This window comes from Pezoporus occidentalis, unplaced genomic scaffold, assembly GCF_034315485.1.
Source record: "Pezoporus occidentalis ecotype Australia unplaced genomic scaffold, CSIRO_AGI_Poc_V1 ctg177, whole genome shotgun sequence".
NCBI classification, from domain to species: Eukaryota; Metazoa; Chordata; class Aves; order Psittaciformes; family Psittacidae; genus Pezoporus; species Pezoporus occidentalis.
In genome coordinates, this window is record NW_026913607.1 from 674,119 (window position 1) to 701,345 (window position 27,227).

Below are 27,227 nucleotides of genomic sequence, written 5' to 3' on the forward strand. Positions count from 1 at the left end.
CTCATACAGCTGTGTGCTGTAGCATGAAAGAGCCAGACTCCGAGCCAGGCCCCTGTAAGGAAAAGCAGAATACCCATGTTTGGGGATGCGGTGATAACTCTGAGCTGTTGCATGGTGTGTTTCTGCCAAGCTGCTCTCTTGCTGTAGATGTTTGGCACTATGATGCATGAAGCTGCTGGGCAGAGAAGCACATTGTACTGAAAATTAGCTCTAGCAGAAACATTCAGCATCCTGCTCCGGCTGGCCGCTGACGGAGGCTGGGACCGCAGAGATGCTTTCAGGAAGAGCAGGGACATCCAGGGCTCCTCTGAGTTGTATGTGATATGGGACTCCGGGTGTTGCATGAAATCAAGGAGCATATTCCCCCTTCCGACTGCCAGTGTCATGTGGAGCTGTGTTTGTGTGTGTAATTCCCAGGGCACCTCCCACCAAAGGAGCAGAGAATGAAGCTGGCAGGCAGGGCTGGCACATTTAGCTGCATTTATCCTTGAGGATATGCATGGAACATCTATTCTATTTTCTACTTCATACATGAATGACATTGATATATGTGGGCCTGGTGAAGGCTGATTTTTGTTTAACTAACCTACCTCTCCCGTCTCCTGACTTTCCACTCTTACCAGTGTAGACAAGGTTTGCTTTTGCCTGCTTGGAAACTCAGAACCCTCAAATTAACTGTAATGTCTTGAGCACATAATTACATTGAGCTAATCACTGTGATACCTAGGCACTTCCACCTTACTGTACTCTCAGCCAGGCTCAGCCCCTGAGCCAGATTTGGTGGGGTTGCAGTTCTGCTGAACCTTTCATTCTCTGGAGTAGGTTTGGGCAAGGAAATGGTGAGGAAGGAAGGGGTAGTGTTGGCTAATGCCTGTGTTAGAAGTCATACCAGGAGAAAAAGTGCTTTTGATCAGTTCCCACATGAGTATCACACCCTCTAATCAGATGAGATGAGATGGCTGCCTTGTGAGCTGAGCCTGGGTCAGGCGAAGGAACAGCAACCCATACCTTTTCTATTTCACCTGCAAGTATCATGCTCCTGCCTTTGAGCTTGCCTGGTTTCACAAGTAAGCAGAAATGGGATTACTCACTTGGGAGATGAAAAGACTTCTAAGAAATACGTAGCTGCTCTAGTAGGTAGTGCTGCACCTAACTAAACAAAGACCTTCCCTTTGAGTCAGCCCATGCTTTGGCGATCCAGCCTTTACAGGCAAGGGTTATTTTATATTTTCTTTGGGCTAAATTATGAAAACCATGAAGGATTTCTCAAGGTTCCAGTTAAATTGCAGTTTTTGCCATTCCAATCTGCTGCTCTATCTCTGCAGGCAAAAACAACTGCATTTTCCCTGCCACTCCTTCTGTGCTGTGAAATAGCTGTCATGCTCTACCCCAGAGTTAGCTGCATTGTTGTGGGGGAAGAAATGTTTTTTCTGCCCATGCACAAAAATGAATAGATAAATCTCTTGAGATGAAGAGGCAGTTATTTTGTCCTAAAGAGTGGGAAGTGGATGGAGGAAACAGAGGGGAGTCTACAGTGAGCTACAGCTTAAGAATCAGTGCAAGATATTCCTTGCAGAGGCAAACGAAAGCAGTTCCACAATTTTTCTTCTCCTAGGTCAGGAACACAGGAGTGACACCACAGTAACTCACTTCTTCCCTTCTGAGAGAAGGCAGCAGTTTAAACTTACTGTATTTAATGAGGAGGTGAGAGACAACAAAGCAACAAAATAAAACCTCTGCCCACAACATATGGAATGTTGTGGAATGGGGAAGAGGTTAGTCAGGAGTTCAAATGCTTGAAAAGTGGAAAGCAGGAGTGTACTGGTTACAAAGCACTTACTCCAAAGTTGTCCCTGAACTCAATGGATGCACTCTCTCTTTGGTTACCTACAGCTAACATCTCTCCCTTTAAAGTTTTCTGCCGTGGCAAAAAGACCTCTGCTCTTTGCATCGCAAAGGATGCAGTCACTAGAAAGGAGGAAACCAAAGTAGTTGTGGCTCAGGGGTGAGATAACCCTGCAGGGTTTGTATACTACAGTAAGTCTATCAGTAATTGGCAAGACCTTGCTCGAGAGAATGCTTGTGCTGGAGCACTCACCAGAGCGGAGAAGCAGTGCACAGGAAGGGCTCTTTGAGCCTTAAGAGCTATTCTCTGGATAAGGAGGTAGTTAAAGAGTAGGGAGTGGAACAACCTGGGAATGCTGACAAGGCAGCTACTTGCTTTTCCATTGCTCTAGAAACTTTTGTCAAGGTGCAATATAGACATTAGCCACACTGCCCACGGCATAGAGGGCCAGGTTCTCATTTGCACTGAGGCTGATTGGAGACCTGTGCACATTTCTGCTATCTATGCTCTGTGCTCAAGGGCAGAGTAGCTGATCTGCAGCCCCAGGATGCTAATGAAGAGCTGGAAGGAGGGTTTCAGTGGGATATGTGCTTTCCCTTCTCTTCTGGAAAGAGTCTCCTCTGTTCTTTGTTAAGTTGGAAAGAATAGAGCATGGAAAAAAGAGGTAAGCAGCTCTGTAGCAAAAGTTCCCTAGTAAAGGAAAAATCCTCCCTTGCAGTCTGGTGAGAATTACACACATTGCTCTAGTTACTGGGGGCACGGGTGAAGGGAGATAGTGAGGATGCCAGAAAAAGAGTGCAGCAGGCGTCATTGCATGGTGGTGATCTACTTTTAAGTGATACCAGAAAAATACCAATTAAACATATAACCTTAGTGGCCAGAAAAATGTGTTAAGAGGTTTATTCATGTAGGCTTTGTCTTGTAAATATAGATAAGGGCTTCTTTTTCTTCTTCTTCTTTTGGATTTCCTATACAGAAAACATATTTGGACTGTAATTTCCCTTCTGGGAAGCTCTACCTAGTTATGCTGCTTTCTCTCTGGCAGGACTGCGAGGTCCATGCTGCAAATGGGATGGGTCATTGTGATGAGTTCTTCCTAACATGTATCCCACAACAGCCCACTACATCAAAGCCACATCCTGCAAAGCTTTATGCATGTGCTGTCCTGCAAGAAAGCTGGTTGTTTCACAAGCAGATGTAGGACCACTGTGTGCTGAAGGTTAAGAATAGCTGTTGTTCTTTTCAGGATGTACCTGCTGCAGGGCTTCTACTGGCTGACCTGAAAAGGAGGGAAAGAAACACAAAATATGGAGCTGGAGATCCCACTCTTCTGTTTTTTCCTTCTCTCTCTCTCAACACAGGCACTTTCATTTCAGGCCCTAAAAAGCACCTCAGGTGGAAATACTGTTGTGGAGATTAAGTAAACCTGCTGTCCTTCAAGTTACCACCTTCCTTCCTTAACAACTTTCCTGCCTCTTTGAGAGGGTAGAAGAGGACCTCTTTCAGCTCCCCAGCTTCAGCTACCAACACAAGCTAACCACTACCTTTATGTGGAACATAAGTCAACCTGTGTCTCATCTTTACATCCATCTTCTTTAGTCCAAATTAAAATCTAATTCTGTTTCTTTGTTGTTTCTTTATAGATGGCTGTCAAAAGCTCAAGCTCATCAATGCCCATTCTCAGCATTCTGAGCAATGCCAAGCTCAGTCCTCCCCAGCTAGCATCAGCCTTTTATGGTCTCCCCATACCACATGGCCATCACTCAGGGCTACCAGACATTTGGTCCTTCTACCCTGGCTGCCTTGCTGTCTCCCCATCCACACAACCTTGTCCTGTATTATGTTGCTTATGCATGGTCTTCCCTAGCCATTCGTGTGCCAAACCACTCATGGAGACTTCCGATATTACATAACAGCCAGAGCCCTTTCCTCTGTCGTCAATAGGGGAGCTATAAAGACACCCTCAGAATGATGGACTGGGTCATCCCCCTTGCGCTTGGCTTTTTGGCTCCCTCTCATTTGCCTTGACTTCCCGCATCTTCACAGCTCTCCAGATGCCCTTTTCCAAATGATTTCGGAGGCATGGAAGCCTGTGCCAGCCTTCCCTTCACAGTTATTCAGACAAACATTGTTGGGTTGTACCTGTATGACCGCTTTTGCTGCTGTGAACATCCACAACACACTGTTGTCATCCTTTTTCACACCTCCTCTAAGTTCCTGTTGAGTGTGTCTACAAACAAGTAAACTAAATAACTGCGAATGTTAGACACTCTTGTGGCTTAATCATGATGACTAACATTGCCTCATGGCTTCTTTATGCTCCCCTATCCACATCCATCTGCTGCTGCTTTGCTTACTGATCGATAACTGTGAATCAGGGCATTTCCTCTTCCCTTCTCCACCCTAGTCCATGCCTGTTGCTCCTAGGGGCTATGACAGCTTCCAAAATCACGCCACTCCTCAGAGACAGCGCAAGGCATGTCTTGCTGGTACAAGGAAGCTTCCTCTTATGAATGTTAAGGACCATCCCATCCATGTGAGTTGTGAAATAACATAATGACACCATGCTTGCATTATAATGCTGTTGTATTTAACTGCTGAGGTGAAAGTAGAGCTCATAACCAAGTTGCAAAACTCCTGCCTTGCTCATTCTCAGGCACTGTCGCTGCTCTGTGACACACTTGCAAAACTCCCATTTTGCTGTATTTCTACCAGAGTGCTTTGGGTATTTTTTCTGGTTATTTTTTGTCTCAGGAGTATGGTGATAAAAATCTGTTCTTTCTTGGTTTTGTCAAAACCTCTGAGGGGAGGTCTATCTCTGTGCCCCTGCAGCCTGGTCCAAGTGAAGTGCAGGTACTGGCAGCTCTTCCTCTTCTGGCAGGGGGGTTTGCCAGAAAAGTCATGAAATGCTGCAGTGAGCATTACTTTTTCCTACTGGGGTGGAAACCAAGGCAAAGAGGGATGCAGAAGCTAGCTGTTTGTCCTAAAGCAAGCCAAGAGGAAAGTCGAGGCTAGAGCACAAGGGTCAGGTTGACCTCTTCCTTGCTGCCAGAGTGGCTGTTGCCATCTCTGCTGTCTTCCCAGGATAAGGTGTGGTGCTGGTGGACAGGCAGCAGATGACACTCCTTCCCCAGTTCCAGCTGCCCATTGCAGCGTTAGCTCCAGCTTAAAATGTGTGACTGCAGAGGAATTCAAGCATACTTTAAAAAACCCAAATCGAACAAAGCAGAGCAAATGGCTCTTCTTGAAAAGCAGCTGCTGAACTCCACTGGCTGGAACCACAAGCCTTTTTAGGGCAAGTGACGGTTCCCTTCTCCCCTGGGGAAGAAGGCTCTGCTACAGCTTATCTATCTGTCAAGGGAGGTTAGCAAGGGAATCTGGCATATGTTTAGGCTTTTCAGTGTGCAGCTCTGCTCTAAATCACATTTCCATGTGGCAGCACAATTGGGATGGCTCCAGCACTGCAGACGACAACCTGTTCATGCTGGCTGGTCAGGGTGATTTAGCCAATAACAAGCCAAAGTCAGCATCCCTTGGGTGTTTATGAGGGGGCTATGACCTCAGTTCTCACCTGCTCTGCCCCTTGAGCTGTCTTTTCCATTGGGGTAAAGTAGGAGTAAGATAATACACCTAGGATTTAGTAACTGTCTGTATCAGGGCCAGCTTTAGTCACAGAGGTTGCTTTCAGGCAGCAAATTGCTGAGGACAGCAAATCAGCCTGGCAGTAAGCATTCTGCAAACCTGTTGCCTCATCTAGCTTCACCCTGTGCCCGCCTCATCTTCAGTGATGCAGCTGCTGCTGGGGCAGGAGGCAGATCACAGCAAGGGCCTGGGCTTCTTCCTCCCCAGCGCCAGGAGTATAAAGAAGTGACAGGGAGCAAGGGGAGTGTAACACCAAACAAGCTTTCAGACATGGGAAGTTATTTTTAACTCATTCATGAGCAGCAAATATCATGTGTGGCCAAGGAGCTTTTCTCAGCACACAAGAAAACATCATTGGGAAGTGAAGAACAGGCACAAAACCATGCCGGCTGCTGATGTTTCAAGGGCACGCTGTCGGCAGGCTGAGCTGAGGAGGCTGAAGAAGCCCTGGAGTATGATGGTCCGCTCGCCTCCCCCAGGCATGATGCCTCTGGGGTGCAAGATAATGTCAAGTGGGCAAGATAGAAAGTGGCGAACCAAGGTCCCTCCCTGCCCCATACTGAAACCAGTAGGTTTGTCCTCAACACAGTTTCTCATTTGCACAGAATTTCAGGGGATGATGCTAAAGAGGAGGCAGGGAGAGAGATATTCCTAATTCTCCCAAAAGGGCTTTTGACTCCATTTTGTTCTGGGGATATAGGTTTGCTTTCCAACCTGCAGGCCTGCCTGCTTTATGGTTGTAAGGGTAGCGCAGGGATGCTTGGGCAAGCTCCTACCTATAGCTCACCACAAGAAGAAGGGGCACTGTTTCCTCTGCCAGGGCACTAATTCACAATACCTGGCTGCAATACTAATGCACAAAACCCGTTGCTTCCCTCAAGAGACTCTGGGAGCTGAACAGTTGGAGGTGTTGAGTCATTTACAGTGAAGTAGAGAAGGCATTTGTTGCCTGTTTTACGTTGCAGGCAGGTATCTGATTGCCTGTCCTGTGCACTTTCAGTTCAAATTGGAAGTGAAATAGTAAAGCCTGCTGTGTTTGGGAACAGTGACCCCATGAAGGTGTGGTCCTTGGAGCAGGAGGTGAAATGCTGGGGGAGAAAGAGAACAAGGTGGTGGAGGGGATGAACCAGGGAGCAAATCTTGCAATTTAACATTCAGGAACCTTGGTAGAAGGTGAGACTCTTGGGCTTTCATTTCTTCTGTCATGAATGTGTTTATATAATGATTCTGAAATGCAAAATGTAAAAACAGTCCTGAGAGTACAGGCATGGTGTCCTGGAGTTCTCCTTTCTATATGAATCCCAGATCATTTGATTATTACATAAAGGTGACCAACATCCACAGCAAAATATCTTCTAACATCAGCTCCTGTCTTGCTGTTAGGCCAATACTGAGAGAGGTATGAATTGGCTTTCATCGCAGAAATAAAGGTGTGGACCCTGAAACCTAATGATTACATATTTCTCTCAGAGTAACAACCAAAGTGTTTATCATAGGTAACTGGATGAAAGAAATCTCTTAAGATAAATGACAGCAGATAAATGAGAGACTGTTTTTTTTTTTCTGTACAGTTGCCCAGGATCGTTTAGTAAGAATTCAGACACACCCAAAGAGTCTTAACAGTGTTAGCTTGGGCCAGGAATTAGAGTTTCTTTCCTAAAAATGATTCTGTGGAAAAATGTGAAGTGCAGCTGGGACCTTGAAGTCTTGTGGGATGGGAGGCTGAAAGTGTACTTGGCAAAAGTGATTTTTGTTTTATTTTTACTGCTGAATCACTCATTTTTTTGTTGGTTGCCACTGAAAATAAGTTGATAATGGAAATGTCCATTTGCCAATTTTTCTATGTCACTTTTCGTCCTGGGGGGAAAGAAAACAAAGATAAACTGTACTCCATCAGTAATCATGAGGCCTGAAATTAACCTTTTACTCACTTGCCTTATTCTGGCACACATTCAAAGTGTGGGAGTTCTGAATTAACCACCAAAACAGCACCAAACTGGGAGATGGGCTTGATTTTGGTAGGTAGGATTAGAAAGCAGAAAACCAATGTGTTCATTGCTGCTTGAACTTCAGACAGAGCCTGCAGAATCTCTGAAGGTCCCAGCAGCAGCTGCAGATTGAGCTGGACGCAAAGCAGAGCCCTTAGCAGCTTGCCAAGGAGTACCTGGGGCCTTGTCTGTGTCATCCATGCTTAATGAGCCTGGTCCTCTTGGCACCGAAGGGCAGTCTGTTCTGTCATTTATGCATGCTCATGACAAGATGTTTTACCACTTCAGCATAAAACGGTCTTATGGAGTGCTTTCTGCCTGCCCTTAGCAGAGGAACGATGCAACAGCTGAACTCCACAATACACAGTGTTTGAGATTTAAACCAGGAACAGTGGAGCTCTGCATTATTCTCAGATCCCAAAGTGTGCACCAAGTCCCGCTGCTGCTCCAGCTGCATCTGAAGGTGACATGCGGGAACACTTCTGCAGTTCTTTAGCAGGGGTTTGAAGCCAGAGCTGTTACTGTCAGCCCAGCCCTGCAGCCCTCTTCCCTGCACTGGCTTTGCCCAGTCCAGAAGTGAGCAGGCAGACAGAAGGGGTGTCAGAGAAGGTGGGAGCAAGTCATGTAGCCGCCTCACCTCTGGCCTTCTTCGCCTTCAGGAAACATTTTTTGCTCCTGTGTATACTCCAAAGCTCGAAGCTGCCGCATGTTTCTTAGTGAGATGTTTCCCTAATGTAATTTCCCAAGCTGGTAGTGTAATGTTTTTCCTCACAGATAGATCATAACCTCAGGCAGAGTGAGACTTCAGACACGGGTACATCTATGAAAAAAATGGCATCCTCTTCTGTCAAGCAACAGTTAAAAGAAAATCTGCAAAGGGATTAGCTGCCATATACTCTGGGGCTTGCTGACAGATGTCCTGAAAATCTGGAAATGCATCGATCTATCTTTATACAGGGTTGTTTGGGGCTTTTTTTTGTTCTTCCTCATTCTCCCTCTCCTCATCCCTCTGCCCAGGGCAAACAAATGGGAATTCCTTCACAGAGCTGCCTGGGAACTGCCTTGGTGCCACGCATTAAACGGCATACTGGTCCTGGGGTGCAATCTAGGCTGAGCTGCACTCAAAACCTTAGTCTAGTTACAGATGCCAGCTTCCCTGCAATGGCAGCACTGCTGCTTTGTGCCAGAGCACTAAGGATTTCCTCTCTGTTCCAACTGCAACCTCTCAGCTCATTTTAAAGGAGCTTAAATGTTGGCCATTAAATATAAATATCTTCTTTTTCCTCTGGGTGAAACTGATGTTCAGAACTTCACAGTGTAAATAAGGTCTGCAGAAAACGTTTTAGGCGATGTTTCAGCCAAAATAAATGGCTCTGGCCATTTCTACCTGCTTTAGCTCTAGGTGAGTCTCTTCTTGCTTTCACAGTGTTGCAGAAGAGCTTTGGCCTGATTATGGCTTTCCCCCAAGCACATCTTCAGGCTTCGAGTAGCCAGAACACCCTGAAATGTGTGGATTTTGTTGAGTGATCTTGGGCAAATCACATAGGACAAGTGCTGTCTGTTTCTGGATGGCTTGATTCTGATTGCTTGATTTGAAACGCCCAGGTGGCCTCTGAGAGGAGGGGGATGTGGATGCACACACATCCCCCTCACTCCCAGAGGTACAGGATACAGCCTTTTAAACTGTTCTCCAGCTCTGGCTGGACTTGCTGCCCTCAGGGAAGAAATTGCTCCTGCAACTGCAGTTAGACCTCCCTCTCCTCATTTTCTGGTATCTCTTTTCCTCGCACACAGGAACAAATCACTCCTTCTGACTTGTGGAGGAATTGGGAACCTCCTTCCTTGCTTGGTTGAGCCCAATCCCCTTTTTGCTATACTCTGTTACCATTAGCCATGCAGGTCACTGCTTGCTCCTAAAGGCTGCAAATCTGTCTTGTTCTCTCAGACAAATCCGTCTGTTCTCTCCCCTGCTTGCTGATCGGAGGAGTGGGGTAAATACACACTGGATCCAGTACTTGAGGGTGTGCAGTGTTTTGTCCTGAAGAAGGACCAGCATTCTTATTTCATGACATACAGGTTGCTTTTCTGCCAAACCTCTTTTCTCTGAGGGCCAGACAATCATCTGACTTCACTCTTCATCTGTGGCTCATGGGAAGCCTGTTCACATTGGGGAGCAGCATATCTGGAGTCTGGATGTTGACATCACTTTGATTTCCTAGGGCAAGGGATGTAGCTCTCACTCACAGCTGTTGTATTACAGCACCCTTTGGCAGCCCAGAGGTTTGGAGACATCTACCCTGGCCCTTGGCCGCACAGCAGCCGCACAGCCTTGCCTTTTGCTCAGGCTTTAGACACCCACTGTTTGTGCTTCTCCTGCTAGAGAAAGCAAGGCCAACAGGAATCACCTGTGACTTGGTATGAGCACAGAGTAGCTCAGCAAATGACAGCATAGGGAACAATTTTCCCTTTGCTGTGAAAGCGAGCTCCCACCAACCGGCCTCTATCCTTGCCTGCTGAGGCGGGCAATGGGAAAACAAGCCTGAGCACACTTCTAGCAGTAACGGAGCAACAAGAAAGATGATGGTGTGGGTTGCAACCTAACATGTATATCATCAGCATCGCTTGAGTCACGCCCATCTGCCTCCAGCTATTGCAGCGATCCCACTGCCAAAGAGCAACCACATGGCCTGACCAAAATGATCCAGCTGCTGCTGAGGGCAGAGCTGCTGAATGATTCAGTTGTGCTGGGAGGACAAGGCAGCCCAGATCTGTCTTCCTGGAAAGCTGCTTTGCAGTAACCTGTGCTTGAAAAGATATTGTCTTTGAGGTGACTGTGGTGCTTGTTCCTGTTCAACCATGTGAATAAGACGTGCAGATGGATAGACATCCATTGGGAGCCAGAGCCCCACCTTGAGAGCTCAAAATGCGGAGGCAAGCCCAAGGGAGGGCAGGCTGCCTACTTAGGGTTAGAAAAGCCACCCTGCCCAATCCTCAGTTTCCCCACTGATGCAAGAGCGAGGCCAATGTTTTCCCCAAAAGAGTGTTTGTGAAGTCCTCTGAAGAAGGGCGCTCTCATAAATGCCACGCTATTTTTATTATTGGGGTCAGGGAGGAGAACATGCATAAAGGTGATGAAGCTTTTGAAACACAGGTTCCCATTAATAGTCTTTAGGAGTTCTTATTATAATCTAATTTGACTGGAATTGGATTACTCTTATAATGCTATAATGTCATTTCCATGGTCTTTTTGTATTTTTATTGTTACTATGCACTAATGCAATATCCTGCCAGAGCTCTGAGAAGAGGATGTGAGTTTAGTGAATTGTTGATAACATTTTTGCAGGGCATTTTTATTGCTCCTGTTGGGCTCATACACTGTAAAGTCCCACAGTGCCTGGAAATAGCAGGAACATCCCCAAAGTCATCTTGAATTATCTTGTAACAGGGTCCACTGGTGAAAGCAATGTATTCAGAGCCAAGACACCAGGGGTCTGCTCCCAGCTGGTCCCTGACCTGTGCCGGGAGCTCACCTGAATCATGCCACTGTTTTTCTCCCCCTCTTCAGCTGGAAGTGGAAATAATTTGCCCATATAGGAATGTAGTGGGTCTGTGGTCTATATCCCTGACCATCTAAAAAAGTTTCCTTGTATCATCAAGCTTTAATGCTTCCTTTTCATTGAGTTTATCCTGGAAAAAAAAATGCTTTTTTCCTGCCTGTGTCCTGTATTTCTTAATTTGCCTTTTATTTTTCTTCTGCTATTATTTGTTTCTCTATTTATGCATCTTTTGAAGCACTGTCTTTATCCTGCACCTATTTAAAGATGCTGAAAGTTTTTATTTCAAAGTAGCCCCATGGTGCTTGCTCTGAACATTCATGGGCCTGTCCATGAGGACTTGGAAAGGAGGCTGCATGTGAACATAAAGCAAGCTGCGCAATATTCCAGTGGATGACGTTTCAGTCCTCAAATCATCTAAGAGAAAAGGTAAATAGACTGGTATTTTCTGTTAGCTCTTATCATCAACTCTGTTTCTTTTCCAAATCTTACTTGAAGGCAGTCTTGATGTAATTAAAGCTCAAGGGCTAAAGCGTTAGTTTCATTTTCCGTGCAAATGCAACGCTAACCCTTTCTCTTCTGTATGTCTGTGGTTATTCTGTTCCATGGCTCCTCCGTTCAAAGAACATGACAAAGCTGCAAATTAAACCTCCTACTCTGCAAATGGCACAGCTTAACATTATTAGCCCACAGAAAGAGAATTTGAGGGGTCACTGGGAGCTGGCTACCAACGCATCTGTCACGCCAGCCACACTGGGAAGCGAATCCATATGGTGAGACAGCCAGCTTCTGACTTCTGCTGACTTCAGCTTCTAAGGACTTGGCATCTTTTATTAGAAGTTTTGGAACTGTGCTGGTTTCTGCCTTTTTGTGACACAGGAGGGTTGGGGATCCTGCATTTGCATCACCAAGGGGATGCACTGGGGCTCCATGTGTAGACGCAAGAGTCTCCTGCCAAGGGTCCTTGCAGGAATAGAGCATTAGAACGGGACCTCATGCTGCTATTGCTGTCACTTCTGGCCTCTTATTTTTGTGAGCAAACAAGCAACCGGGGGGTTTGTTTGTAAGGATGTAGGAACATCTGTGCCATGGAGGGCTTTCTCATTCCTCTGTTATTTACAAACAACATAAACCCCAGCCCCCAGTGTTGCCGTGTTTATACATTCCAGTGTTTTCTGGATATACTTTCAATGCATTTCTGCCGTTGACACACTGTAGTGTTGACTGCCACAGCAGCATCCCAAGCACAGCAGTGCCCGCACATGGCGAAGGCTCCCATCTGGCAACCGGGCGTGAACGCCCGCCCTGGCTTAGGGTCTCGCAGCGGGACGGTCACGACTTGGTCGAAACTTGCAAAGCCCGGCTGTTCTTTTTTGTTTGCATGAGAACAAAGGAGAGCAGTTATGCCATTTCCCAAGAAGCCGGGTTTGCTAGGAGCGCCGGGAACTCTCTTTTCCCCTTAAAACAAAGGAACCCTCTTTAACCCCGCGCTCTTTCCCGAGCCCGGCTCCACCGCCCCACGCCACAGCCTGTCACAACCACGCTCCGCACCCCTCCTCGACGCCCTCATCCCAGCACAGCCCGCGGGGAAGGAGCATTCCAGGCCCCGCTACCCGCCTTCCTCGCCCGCCGCCCGGGGTGAGGAGGAGGGAGCGGTTGGTGGCGGCGGGGCGGGCCGGGGGAGGAGTTAGTCTGCGCGGAGGAAGCGCCGGGCACCCCGCGGCGGCAGCAGCAGCGCCGGGCGGGCGGTTGGGCGGGCAGGTGAGGGCGGCGGGCCGTGGGCACAGCGCCCCGCATATTGTTACAACTTTTTGGGGTGGTTTGTTTCTTTTTTTGCTGTTGCTCTGTGCGCACACACCCCTCCCCCCTCTCATCCGCGTATTAATTGTTTTTCGGACGAGACGCGCTTTCTCCCCTTCCTCCCGCCTCTCCCCAGGGAGCCGTCAGCGCGGAGCGGGGAGGGGAGGCGCGGCGGCCGCCTCGCTGTGGGGGCGATGCCCCCGCCTGCCTTGGCGCCTCCCCGTGCCGCCCCCGCCGCCTTCCCTTTGTGCCACCGGGCTCGGCGCGCCGCCTGTCCCGGGAGCCGGCGCCCCGCGGCGCCCCGCGGCGGGAGGTAAGGGAGGCTGCCGCCCCGCGCCCCGGCAGCCATGCGGACCCTGCGACCGCAGCTCGCCTCCCTCCTCCTGCTCGGTAAGTGGCGGGCGGCGGAGGGGGAGGGATGGGACGGGACGGGTGTCTCCCGAGCGGGACGGGTGTCCTACCTTGCAGGGCTTTCCGGAGGGTCACCCCTGCCGAAAATACCCAGCGCCTTCCCCCGGGAGTTGTCACTGCCCGCTGCGTTCCTGCAGTCGGAGGGAGGAGGGGGAATGAATAAATATATATATATATAAATAAATATATAAATGAAATAAGTCGGTCTTTCCGCTTTACCTGCGATACCCCTGTAACTATCTTCCTCCGAGCCCCGGGGAGCGGTGCGGCGTCCGGCCGTGGGAGCGTCGGGGCCGAGCAGGGCAGGGCACAGCACCTCCACCGCTCTGGGCTCCGACATCACCTTAGGACGCTGAGCAGCCACCACGGCTGCTCCGTGAGGGGGTCAGAAACCGGCGGCTCGGAAGGGCACGGTAAGGATAGGGAATCCCGGGTAGGTCTTGAGCTTGCACAGTGAAGGCGGAGGAAGTGCCTGGGGGGTAAGGTAGGCTGCGGAAACAAAAGTCCTCGGCTCTCGAAGAGTACGTGTAAATGTCGAGGGAAGGCAGTCCCTGCTGTCGTAAAATGCAGTTTGATTGCTTTGTGCTGTCTCGCCGAACTACTCCTGCAGTCTCTTCTCTTTCTGCCAGCGTTTTGTACCCTGTGAACCGTTAAACGCGTGTCTTTGTCCCATCCCATTAAGTACCTGCCCAGGAGGTGACTGTAGACAGTTCTGTAAAGTACTCTGTGAGGGGCCCCGCTGCTGGGTGAGAGGTGCTGGGTGAGAGTGCAAGATGCCTTCCTACAAATTTGGGAAAAGCAGAATACAAGGCAATTAAAATGTCTCTTACATCTCTTGCGGCAGCCCATATGTCTGGTTTAGTATTGAGTTGATATGAATGTTCGTGGTAAATACAGTGCAGCACTGTCACACTGCTTTCTGCCTGTGTACGTACAGAGCAGCTTCGGAGTTGTTTTGATTTGCCTTTTAACTGGTAAGATTTTCTGTTGGCATTAATGCTATTGAGGGAAGAAGCAGCAAGGCTGCTGTTGTACTGTCCTGAGAATCGTCACATACCTGCTCTGCCAATTTGGAAACAACATCTTCACTTGGAATTGCAGCGTGCTTCCATGCCTCTAATTTGCATGTGTGGTTTTTCATGCTGTCTGTCTTTAGGAAGAGAGAGAGATGACTCTTTGAAATGGTTTTGGAGAAGGTTCAAAGTTCCCTTAACCAGTAGCTTTCTTCTTTGGCTTCCCTGAAAAAAAGCCATCTGAAAGCTAAGTTTATCCAGGGTGATTTAGCTCCATGAGTGCAAGTAGTCTGTTGTATACCACAAGATGGGTGTAGACGAACAGGAGTCACTTGCTGCCTTGGCTTTGTGTGCTCAGTCTCTCCTGTTGAAGAACAGTTATATCGTTGTGGATTAAGTCTTCCTAATATGGAACCAGTGAGTGAGCGGCTGGTTTCCTGCACGCTGCTCCGAAGCCGATGCAGCAGCATAGCAGCAGAGGGCATCCATCATCCTGCCGAAGGCTTACTGCGGCGGTACAGAAGTGGGACTCGCCAGGCCTGGGCTGGACACCCTGTGTCTGTGCTAACCCCACTGCCTGACCAGCTGCCAGGGCTGCCCCGACTCGCTGAGTGCAGGACCTGGCTTTCTGGGTTTGACCTAAAGCTAGCTCTGGTGTGCCTTTGCCCTCCTTGGGTTGGGGGTGAACTGCGAGGTGCCTTCTGTCACTTGAAGAATTGGTCCCTAAATCCCACGGACATTTCTAGTTCATAAAAGCATTGTGCTGGCCTCCTTGTGTCAAACGTGGGGTTGTTAAGGGTAGGAAGCATACCATGTGCATGCTTGGAGTTAGTTTTCTTATGGTATTTTTCACCTGGTTTTCTTGAGACAGTTGATCTGCATTTTCTCAGCTGCTGATTTAAAAAAAAACTGCGGATGTGTGACCGTGCCTCAAAACCTCAAGGTGCACAGAAGTGCTTTAGGTTGCTGTTTGTAAAACTGAGACATCATTTGACTTGATGGGGAAGAGGCTGGAGTAAAAGGCCTTATTTTGTAACATAAATCACTGACTGGCTAGAAAAGGACTGTTGCTTTCCAAACAAGTAATGTTAGTGCTAGAATATACTCAACTATAGGTTGTGTATGCAGAAAAAGAAATATAACTAGATTTTTCCTTGTCCTTTTGCAAACTCATTAGAATCACTGAAAGAAGAAATGTGGTTGTGGAAAGAGCCAGTGGATGATTTAATGTAACATATCAGGTATTAGCTAGCTACAAGAATCCAAGTAACTGCAAAACCAGGGTTTGAAAACCCACATCTGGCATGTGGGTGTAACATTTGTAGATCTCTGCTGTTTTTTTTCCCCTCTTGCTGCAGTGTTTGTTACAGGGTTCTTTAAACAAGTGGCACTTCATCACAGCAAGTACAAAATGGGAAAATAGAGCAAGTGCTGTAAATAATCCTCATGCAGCAATGAGACCATTAATACTTGTGCCAGCCAGTGCTAATCCTATGTGCAGTTTCAAGATTTACCTTCTTTCTTTTGTAAGGATGCAAAGTATTTATAGTGTTATATATAGGAAACACAATAGGCTTCTGGGGAATGCTGAATTCATTCAGGCCAGTGGCTGGTTTATGAATGGTTCGGCTTTTGAGTCTCTTGCAGTCTCCAGTATGCCACCTGTAAATGCAATTTACAGCTCTTTGTGTTCAAACATTGCATATGTATATATGTACATAGACTCATTACCCTCTTCCTCTCTTTATGCATAGTAATTGGTGATTTATTTGTGATTCCTAGAGGGGTGTAGAGCCTGTGTAAGGTCTTGAAACTGCAGCTGACTTGTAAATGGCATGTTGGAGTGAAATAATGATACAGAAGTGACTCCTGAAGAAAGAAGGGAACATCTTGAAGGCCTGCCTCCTGGAGGGGAAGGGGTGCTGGCTGTGAAGCAGCAGTATGCAGGTGACTGCTGCTCAATTGTTTGGCTGTCAGGTGTCAGCTGTCACACCCTCCTGCTCTTCTGCTGCCTCTGTGGGCACAGCAGTTGAGGGGGTCCGTATGGGGCTAACACACAAGCTTAGGTGCACTAGAGCTGAAGGCTGCTTGGCTGGAGCGGTAAAGGCAGAGGTCGACAGAGTAGGTGGTGCAGGCCCAGTGTTTGGGGTTGTTTTTGTTTACCAAAGCTGGCCGCCCAGGAATGTCGCTGGTGCCTCATCTGCTCGTCCATGCATTGTTAGCAACAGTGGCCAAGATGGTGCTTTCACCATCTGTGTCTGCCCAGAGCCCTCTGCTGCAAGCTTTGTTTTGCAAGCCCACTGTGCCTCCCTTGCCCTTGTGTTTGCTGCCTCCAGGTCACTGTGCAGTGCTGGACCTGGACTGATCCCAAGGGCGATGGGTTGGCCTTTGGCTCTGCTTCTTTTGGGGAATGTGTTGGATGGGGTGGCCCTGGCTGCTGCCTCATTTCTGCATGTGGTTCAGCTGGCTCTCTGGGTTTGCTGAGTGCAGCTATTGGTGCCGGGCTGGCAGGCTCCACTCTTACACATCCCCAAATGTAATTCTTCATGGGGAGACTCGTTCCCTGCAGTCTTGGCCAGACTGCCTGACATCCTGAGGCTCCTGCAGATCCTGTTTATTTACACAGGAGGTTTTGGTTTATGCGAACTGTCATCTTTTAGTTGACCTTCTGTCAAGTTAGATGTCTTTGTTAAAGCAGTTTTTATTGTAAATCGAATGTGTGTTTTGAATGCTTTTACCAGACCCATTATATAAAGTGAAAAGCAGAATAAACAGTGCTGCAGGCCACAGGGAGGGGGTGAAAAAAAGAGGGTCATAACGGGAGCATTGCTTCTGTGTTGGGAGGCTTACTGAATTTTTTGGACCAGGAAACTGCTTTTTCTTTAAAATTTTAAAAGAAAAGCTCTTCCTTTTGTCTCTCTTGGCTTCCTTCTTACCCCTGCAAAATCAGTCATGGATTCAGCCTTTGACCTAAAGGTTACACAGTCTAGTATGAAGTCAGAGGTATTTTAGTTGGTTTAACTTAGATGAATCAGAGTGCTGTAAGCTGAAAGAATACTCTGTATTGTCTGATTGTTACTGATCTGCAGACCCTGCCCAGAAACTTACAGTTTTTCAAACAGGATTGGGATTTATTCTTGTTGCTAGGGTTCCACTTCTTATGAATTGACTTGTCTGCTGATATCAAGGACATTTAGGCCCTCCAGCCAGTGTCTGGAAAACTGCAGTATTGAGATTTGCCTCTGGCTTTCAAGTTGCTAAATACTCCTTAATGATAACCCACTAAATTGGTTTCGACTCTGTTTTTATATTGGCATCTCTTTCCTAGTCATATAAAATCCTCTTAAGGAATAGTTCTCTGGTTAAAAGTTAGGAGACATTTAGCATCTGTTTCTTATTAACTATGGAGAGGCTAAAATGGAGCCTTTCCTGACAAAGTAGGGTTTGATCAAATTGCAAGGCAGAGAAATTGGGTCTGCGGCTGCCTTCAGTGAGTGTAGGATGTCTGTGTGCATATATGAGCTCTAACCTGTTGCACACCCTGTGTCCATCAGCATGCTAAGAACATGCTTCCAGTAATGTATGTTAGTAAGCTTTTTGTCATTAGGAGGTTTAATTAGGAAATGGCAATGAGACAAGAGGAAATCTTACCTTTCTAGCTGCTGCTAAAGTCATATTTCAGTAAATAATTGAACATGAGAAAAAAAAAAGACTATTTCAGCTACGTGATGGGAAGCTTTTCTTGAAAAGGGAGAGGCTTTGACACTCAGGGCTTGCACTGTTACTGCACAGGTGCTTGCACAAACACTAAAAAGCAGAGCAGCTTCTGAAAGGACCTGTCCCAGTCTGGTTCCTGCCTGGCATAGGGAGCGAAGAATACAGGCCAGGGTGCTCATGTGAGGAACAGGTTGGAGGGACTTGCTCAGTTTGAAAACTAACTTGTCAAAATCAGAAAATACATAGAGGGATTTTGGAGGACTCATCTGACTTGAAGTAGTTCTGGTTTTCACATGGCCCTGCAGATGTTTATGGATGTCCAAGGGAAGGGGGGCTGCTGTGCAGGCAGGTGGCTGGAGGGCACAGTGAATTAATTTGGCTGGGTTTCCCTGGATTGCTGTTCATGCAACGGGGCCTCAGTACCATGGGTCTGGGGTGTGTGACTGGTTGCTCAGCTCTGCCAAACAAGTGACACGAGTCCAGTGTTTGACTACAGCCACTCTCTAAACTACTACCAGCTCCTGACAGAGGCTGCCTGCTCTGCCCTGCATAGTGTTCAGTCTGCAGCTTCTGGCTGAAGCCACTGCTTGCACCCTCCTGTGGCTTCTGTCTGATTTTGCCACTGCTGGTGGTTCCTTAGTGGTTCCAGGTCTGTTGCCTGCTCTTACTGGGTGCTGTGAAGTGGGGAAAAGATGAGCCAAGGGAAAGTGCTAGGAGGAGAAGGAAGACGAACCTAACTGATAAGAAAGATAGATGAGAACAGGCTTAGGAGGATGGATCTTACCGAATGCTGGGCCTTCCACAACACTCATAGCTTTTAAAGCATCAAAGACTCACAAGCACAGAAGAAACAGAGAGAATCATCTGTATTTATTATCTTGTTCCTGAGCAGTGTACTTGCCACCCTCTTGGCCGACTTCTTTCCTGCCAAGGTATTGATTCTATTTGGGACTCAAAAAAACATCTAGCACTTCTGGCTTTTGTGATCTTGACAGCTATAAGCCTTTGCCAGCCAGGAAGGGCTGGGGCTGCTGCTGAAGTGTGTGAGAGATACCTGTGAAGTTTATGGCCTCAAAGCTGGCCCCATTGGGATAGTAGAAACGATCAGTATCCAGAGCGTATGCCACTGGACAGCTGCACAGCCATTAGCACTGCTGAGCATTGCACTAATACTGTTTGTTTGGTTTGGGATTCTGGGTTTGTTCTTTCTGGCCCTTGCAAAACAGCTCATCAAGGTCTGACATGATCAGAGATGATTTCAACTGCTAGGTTTTGTTTTGCTTTAACTAGTTGCAGCAGTCTGGAATCAGTGTCATTTGCTTGGTGTTCCCTAGTCCCCACACAAAACCAAATAGCTTTGCTCTAAAGCAAATACATTCCCTTCTGGAGTTGTCACAATTACAGGGAGAAGAGCAGGCAAAGGGTGGTGCATCTGAGTTTTTGGGGAATTATTTTGTTTGTTTGCTTTCTTGATGGTCATTTGTCCCCTCCTGCTGCATCCCTGATCTGTCTGCCTGAGGCACATTGCCACTTCTATGGCTTTTGGGCTTTGTATGGAAGTTGATAAGCTTGTTAAAGGGAGCTGGGAGCACAGGGTGAGATAGGTGTGTTTTTCTATGGACTCTGTATTGCTAAATATGTGTTTTGTGTTTAAGGGGAGCTCAGCACTGACCCACGCTGCTGTGTGAAATGGATGGTTTTGGAAGCTTTTAGAGAAATGGAGGCTTGATGAAAGCCCAAAAAAGCAAGAGTTTTTGTTTGCCTCTCAGGGCAAGAAGGGCTCTGATCCCTCATTACGGCATGGGTATCAAAATTTGGCTGCTTAGATAAAGCAGTGATTTTTTACTTCTTGGATGACTCTTTTGTCTCCATTCAGCATCATCACCAGGGATGTAGGAACCTGCCTAGGTTCCTCCGAATCTCTCTGAAAGCATAGCTGGACCTTGAGTAAGAGCCACAGAAGGTGGCAGGTACTTGTTGCCAGAAGTCATCCAGAGGCTCTTTACTCCAGAAGACTGTACTGCTGGAATCTGGCACTTATTAACTCAAGTTACCCAGTACCTAGAATCTAGCCAAAGGGCTGTGGCTGGCTGCCAGGCTGAAATTACCAACCTGGGTGTCAAGCCTTGTTGGTTCCTTCTTGCTAACTTAAAATAGGAGCTCCCAATGAACATACGTGCCAGCCCTTCTTCTAGTCATGATTCTTCTTACAGCTTTGTAAAGTGTTCAAGGTAATTATAGTACTTACTAATACTTATTCCTTTCTAAGCAATTATCTGAATGCATTTATCTCTGATGTGCTTTCAAAGTACTCTCCCCCCTCTCACCGTATCATTTCATCTCGCTGGCTCAGTGCTTTCTGCTCCCTCCCTTCTCACACAATCACAGAAAGTCTCAAGGCAGACATGCTGGCTGCGCTTGTATTTGACAGTGCATGTAAACATATTACTGTTTGGGGGCTGGGGCAGATACAGAAATCCTAGGCAAAACTAGAGCTCCTTCCCTAGAATCTACTTCATTTAGCAAAAAGCCACAGTCTTGCTGTTTACTCCTTTTATTTTCCTTGGTCCTCAGTTTCTTCCACCTCCTGAATACTCTGTCAAGCTTTGCTTTTCCTCTCCTGGAGATTCCTGTATCCCGTGTTCCTGCTCTGCTGTCTAATCCCATTATAGAGGAGGGGTGTTTGCTCTATCTTGCAGGGGATGATTGCTTAACTGCCCTGCCAGGTACTGAGACGCTTTGCAATGAAGAGCATGGATACCAAGAAAACTGGGCTGGCACTGTGCCATCTCCCAGCTTTCTGCTGAGTGCCCGTGACCTGCAGACAGTATCTTAAGAGCTCCTGCTGAAGGGTTTGACCTTTATGCCTGCAGCGTTATCCGGCGCCTACAGCAGGAGTCACAGCATGCAAATTCCAGCGCTTTCTTCTCACTGGTGATATAATTGTAGGCAGGTTGCTCTGTCTCTGCTCTCATATTCTTGAAGTAGAGAGAGCGGTTTAAAAGGTGTCATGGGTGGTTTGTTGGAGAAGTGCAGTGTTAGGGCTGAGGTTTTGCCTGCTGCTATTAAGCAAGCAGGCTGCTTTTTTCTTACACATGTTGGAAGCGTAGCGTGGAAGAGATTGTTATGCCCTGATTGATTTCACTCTTGGTGTTAGAAAAGGAAGAAAATTGATTTTTTACTTTGTGCTCTGTGGTATTACTTACCTGCACAAGCTCTCTCCCTTATCCTATATGAATGGGACCAGCTGCTCCTTGCCACCCCATTGCATTCGTAAGGCATAACCCATGTGAATGTAATTTGGAGCTGCTGTCGTCCGTTCCAGCCATCAGTGTTACAGTGGCACAGTTTATTTATGGGTCACTGGCATGTAAGGAGCTGTTACATTTAATCAGTCCCATGCCATGAGCTAGCTGGCAGTTAAATCTAATCCAGAGCATGTAGCTGCCAAATGCTTTAAGTCACCAAGCACTTGCTCCTTTCTGCTGTAAATAAGGCAGACTTGAACAAGATCAGCTTCAGGTGCCCTGGTTGTGAGCAGGGATCAGAGATCAGCTTTGGGTGCCTGTACTGCAGAGGGTTAGAGGTTGTCCAGTGTCTGTATTCTTGCATGTGCTTAAGTCTTGCCTGAGATGCCTATTGTTGTTTTGTTCTTTCCTTGCTTGTGCTGCTTTTACACCCCATCCACTCCTCTTGAATTTTCCACTTGTACCTGCAGTGTCTGTCTGCAGCTGCAGGTTAACCCCTTTCCCCTCCATAGCAAGAGCTCTCCAATGATGTGCTTGAAATCAGGTATACTTCCTTCTGCTGCTGAAGGTGGGAGAGGTGAGGCTAAAATCTTGCAGCTTCTCTGCCTTTGTGGGGCAAGTCATGGGAGATCACCCCGTTTAAATGGAATTTTAAATGGAACAGCTTTCCAGAAGTAAAGGATGAAGACTGCCAGTTGCTGTGCACACAGGTTTGCTCTTGGTTTGCTTTGGCTTGGATGCTCCCAGGGAGCTTGGCAGAGGACCCTTGCTGCCCTGCAGCCACCATGTGAGGAAAGGACAGTGCTTACTGCAGCAGTTACTTGGATACTGCAGATATTTAAATCTGATATTTACTGCAGCAGCCTGGCCCTGGTGCTCAGGCTGACTTTTTTTTATTTCAGCCTTTGAAGGTTAGAAGGTGGCAGCAAATGTGTGGTTGGTTTTTAACTGGCAGAGGTGGTAAGGCTGTCTGAGACAGCCCTGAGGTGTTGGGGTAGCATAGAGTGAGCAAGGAGTTAGTCTTGGAGACGTCTGTCATCTCTTCTCAGAGGGTTGCCCATGCTAGGCTAGTGCCACCCTACTTCTGGCTCTCATCTGGATCACAATCCTGTGTAGTTTAGTCTGTCCCTGTCTTCTGGCTGGCTTGTTTTGGGGAAGGATGTAGGTTGAGAGGGGAGAGCATGACGGAAGATTTATTGTGTATCAAACACCTAATAGCTGCTCTAGCAGATCCACTGGGATACGTTACTAAAAGCATCCTAATGATCTCAAGGTAATGGGTTTGAGCCTTGGAAACCTGCTTGCTGGGAAGGGCAGCCCAGGGCCTTATACTTGGCTCCTGGAGGAGGAGGGCTGGGTTCCTGGCAGGGATTGGAGCAGGAGTTGGCTTTTTGGGGTGCCAGCAGGTACCCATCCCTGTGTGAGAAGGAGCTGGAGTCATCCACAGGGCTTTGGCATGGCAAAGGAGTGACTTGGGAGGCTTGGCCAAGCACCAGCTCCTGCTGTTAACCTTGGAAATGTAGATTACCAGCGATTGCAGCTGTGTGGAGGCCAGCTAGGTCCCTGAAGAGATGTAATCTGAGGAAAGGGTAATTTTCTTCACAGAGACATCTGGGTGTTGGTGGAAGAGAGGGAGATGCCCAGAGGAACATGGCGATAGCTGAGGCTAGCAGCCTGGTCACTGGCAGCACATGTAGGAGAAGTGCTATGGGTTGTGGCTCCCATCCTAGCTGCAGAAGCAGGACCTGTTTCTGCTGCTCCCATTTCTTCTCACCGCTGCTGTTCCTGAGGTAGCAATATCTGTCTTCCTCCTTTGGGAGCTGGGGATGGCCTGGAAAAGAGGTGTGCCATTTCTCAGCTGAAAAATGATGGGAGCAAGGGTTGGGTGAGAAGGGGGTGCCATTAGGTCTGGAAGTTGCCAGTGGAGCCATGGAGACCTCTGAGGTAGGTGGGGGTGATGAGGAAGGGGCAAAAATGAGGATGGACAGATACAAAAGAAATGCATCTACATGATCCTGAAACTGCTGCGTTAGAGCTTGTCTGTTGTTACTGGGGTGATCAGCATCAGTTTCTAAATCGACCTCCGTATGTGGATGCGAGTCTTGAGTGTGGGTAGGGTGAAGCGAGACTTCTGGGGAAGTGTGCTAGCGGGAGGCCAAAAATAAATGATCAAAAGCAAGAATTGAGAAATTAACAAAACTAAACGGATGTATACAGCTCTAAGAAAAGGGTGTCATAGTTGAAAGCATATTTTTGAAAATCCATTTGCTTAGTCATCTTACAGATAACTTCACTATTTTTACCTTCTTTACTCTGATGACACTTTGCTGTCTATAATGGGTTTAGCATCTGCATTCTTTTCTAGCGTACAGGGGAAACATAGCTGCTAATTTTGAGTTGGCATTGTAGAGCTGCTATACCTCTTGGCTATGAAATAATTAAAATACTGTTCTTAAAACTGTTTGAAAGGAGTATAGCTGTCATTACTTCCCCTTCTAGCCCTTTTTTTGAGCCCATCTCCCATGTCTGCAGTCAAATTTGAATAGAGAATATATTCCCTTGCCTTTTCAAATGTAACAAGGAGTGTGCCCTCAAGTCCCCCAGACAGAATAGTAGTGATGTTTGGGTTCAGCACAGTAATCTACTGGGAAATGAATGTAAGATCAAGGGCATTTGCAGATTTCTCTCTCTTTGTGTTTGCAGGGGCTGTGGCATTGCTAGCAGGTTGCTCACAAATGGTGGCTTAGATTACCTCTCTTGCAGGCAGCAAGATTTGCATCTTGGTGTTCCTGTTTGATCTGCAAGTAGTGATGAGAGCTATATACTTGAATTCAGATTTTCTGAGTTGCAGTCTGCAGTCATTAGGGCAGTGCTTAGACCCTGGAGGCTTTCTTCATGTTTTCATCCTGTTTCAGTAACTGTGTCTCTTGTTATCTTGTTCCTGAATGTTTTCTCTTGTAAGAGGAGACTGTTTGTTGCAGTTGTTAGACCTCAAATGTCTTGAGTCTCCCTTAGGGAAGAGGAGGAACAGTTCCTGAGGTTTCTGTGTAAGTGGAGTATAGAAACACCTACGTGTCTTTCCCAAGTATACGGCCAGGAGCTATTGCTGGTGCTGTCCTAAACAGCTGGTGGATTCTGGCTGGTTCAGCCTCTGTTTCCTCCCTTTTGCTCACTTGCTGTGTTTAGTAAGGGAGCTGGAGTTTCTGTTTTCTTGGGTATATAATGGGATGCCTCTGGTTGCTTTTGTCAGAGCAGTGTAGCTAGAAGGGGTCAAAGGAAGTTATGGGTGTTTGATCTGGCTGGATATAGCCATGCAGATTTTAGTGAAATGTGCATTCAATAACCACTGGGTAAATCACCTGGGATGAGCACTGCCTGGAAGCCGGGGCTGGGAGCTGTGCTTGTCTTCGGCAGGATTTAAAATGTTTGGATGTGAAGAGTTTTTTGTACGCTGTATTTGGTTCCTACTGATTCAGTGATTTATAGTGTTCCTCCTTATGCTCTCTTTAAAGCCAGCTGGCCAACCTTAGGAAAGGAGTATCTGAGTAGAATTCTCTCTGATGCATTGCTATCAGAGTTACTTCTTTCCCACTCTTTTGTAGTGCTGGTGTGACCCATTGCCATATAATGTGCTGGGATCAACCCTTGGGCTTGCCAGAGCCCCTCAGTCCTGTCTCAGGAGACAGGTTGGGCCCTGCTCACGCACCATGGAGGAGACAGCTGTGGTGGGCTTGAGGACACCTCCCCAGCCTAGGATGGCCATGGCTTTGAGTGCTGGAGGTGGCTTTTGTGTGCTCTGGGACGTGTACCAGGAGCAGCCACGCACTATCAGTGCCCTGACGTTGCCTTGTGAGCCTGTGCAGGGCATTTATTTTTGCTTCCCTTTCTGAAGGTGGTGTTTCATAGCTGCTGTGGGTAGGTACTCACCAAGCCATGCGTGTGCATCCTTAAATGCAATCTGTGTCAACCCTCACATGCAGTCTGCTGCAGTAAACTGAGGAGGGGGGATGGCATCAGCAGCTCCTTTGGGCATGCTCTTCCCAGCTTCCTGGCCCTCCCTCTCTTCCTCCCTTCTCCCTGGCTTTGGTCTCCTCCAGCTCTGTCAGTCCCCAGCAGTTCCAGACCTGTGTATGTGGTGTTTTGGTGTCATTGCTGTATATGTTCAGCTTGTATCAGTCAATCGCTATTAAGGGTTATAATCAGTCTAAGAATCTCTGGAGTGCAGCTATTTACAGACAAAAAGACCCCAAAACCACCCTTCCAGACTTGCATCAAACAAGAGTTTTATTCTCATTAATTGAATTCCTCTAGAGTCTGATGACTTGGGCATGCTGAAATCAGATAAGTAAAAAGCCTCCCTCCCTGGTAGCTATGTAAGCCTTTCCTTAACTCCCTGATCAATGGGACTAGGCTCTGCTAAGTAAGTAGCTGAAGATCAAAACTGCTGCACTGGGGAATATATGCAGGAGGACGCTCAGTGTGGTGTATCGGCTGAGAAAGGGTTTACCTCCATCTCTCCGCCACTTCCTTTTCTCAGTTGATTGGGGAAGATTTTTGTTTAGTGACAAATGCTGTTTAGTCACCCTCAGACACATAATTTCTGTCTAGAAACTGGGACTGCTTTCTTTCAGGCCTTCTGGTAAACCTGCAGCCCTACAAAGGGGCAAGTCTGCTCTTCCTGGTCAGGCTGTATGACCTTTGCAGCATCTCTTGGGCTGTGCTGCCCCATCTCATCACATGGGTGCTGAGACGTGTTGCTCTGGGAGACAGGAGAGCATTTGGATTGTGCCCAAGATGTGGTGTTGCTGAACTGATGCTGTAATGCTGAAAAAATCCAGTCTACAGTTTTTTCCAGACTCCATAATCAAGTGAGACTGTGGTCATTAAGGTCATGTCCCCTTCTCCATTGCATGTGTAATTCTTGTCTTGGTGCCAACAGCTGGGGCCTCTCTCGTTCAGCAAGTGCTGTTGGTTAGTCCAGGATCCTTTTTTCCTGTGTCTAGATCACACATGCCATAGTGAGGTACCTTGCTTGCCAGCCAGGCTTTTGCTTATCTTGGTTTTCAGCAACACCACTTTCCCCCTTCAGGGTCTTTCTGCTGTCTTCCTTCCCCTGCCAGCCCTGTTGCCAGCTTTCTTCTTGTACTCTAGACTTGGATTTCCCCCCACACCTCTCCTGTCAATATTTGTGTCCCATATCTGTTTACACCTCCGACACAGTGGCATCTGCCCACACCCCCCTGGGACACTTTTTCCATCATCTCTCCCATGTCCCGGCCTCACCATCTGCTGCCTTTGCTCTGCTGTCATGCAGCTGTTTGAAGCCTGCATGAGTCCCCTGACTTCACCAACCTCCCTGTCTCTGAGAGTGCTCGAGTCCTTCCCTCTGCTTTTGTCCTCATAAACGTTTTAACTTCTCCTGCCCTCTTGAATGTCACTAATGGTACTGGTATCCCCTAGCGTGGATAGCCCCTTCTCTACCATCACATTTGCTCCTTAAACCTTACTGACTTTACAAAGAGGACTGGCATGCAAATAAGAGCTTGCCTTTACCTGAGGATTTCCTCTGTACTCTTTTTCTCCATGCTTTTCACAAGGGTGGATTTTCTAACCCTTTTACTTGCTTTAAGGGTCCCAGCTCATTTTCCCTTGTCTGTCTTTGCTTTGCTATATGTAGCCTCTCTGCCCCAGTGCAAAGCTGCTTTATCCCCTCCTCCGTCAGCAGCTGCTCTATCCTCTGCAAGCCCCATGGGATACTCTGTCTGGAGCTTTTGCCTCCCAGCTCTCTGACAGTTTAGTCTGCCTCTGTGATTTATTTTGCCAAGGTTTTCTTAATAGCACCCGCTGCTCTACCATCTCAGCCGTGATCCAGTCTTACCTCCCTTGACTTCAATATTGCCCTTGTGATAACCAGTTTTGGTCACTTTCTCTAATGGCTTCCTGCAAGCCCTATTGTCTTTGCCTTCTACCTCTCTCACAGAGCTTTTCCTGCAAGCTCATGAGTATAC

The 27,227-nt window shown here is 47.5% G+C and overlaps 1 protein-coding gene across 4 annotated transcripts in view; it reads left to right on the forward strand.

Annotated features, from left to right (window-relative positions):
- The window catches only part of IGSF3 (immunoglobulin superfamily member 3), a 156,684-nt gene that overhangs the window by 40,997 nt on the left and 88,460 nt on the right, over positions 1–27,227 (forward strand). Inside the window, exon 2 of one of the 4 annotated variants that reach the window (XM_062614649.1) lies at positions 10,124–11,459. The exons of 1 other annotated variant lie outside the window; for it this stretch is intronic. Coding sequence is in view for 1 of the 3 variants with exons in the window: in XM_062614648.1 (XP_062470632.1) it covers positions 13,178–13,220 (43 nt within the window). In the remaining 2 variants the exon portion in view is untranslated. Of the gene's footprint in view, positions 1–10,123; positions 11,460–12,884; positions 13,221–13,533; positions 13,655–27,227 lie in introns of those variants that run through there. 2 more of the 4 variants (XM_062614648.1, XM_062614651.1) reach the window with 2 other exon arrangements.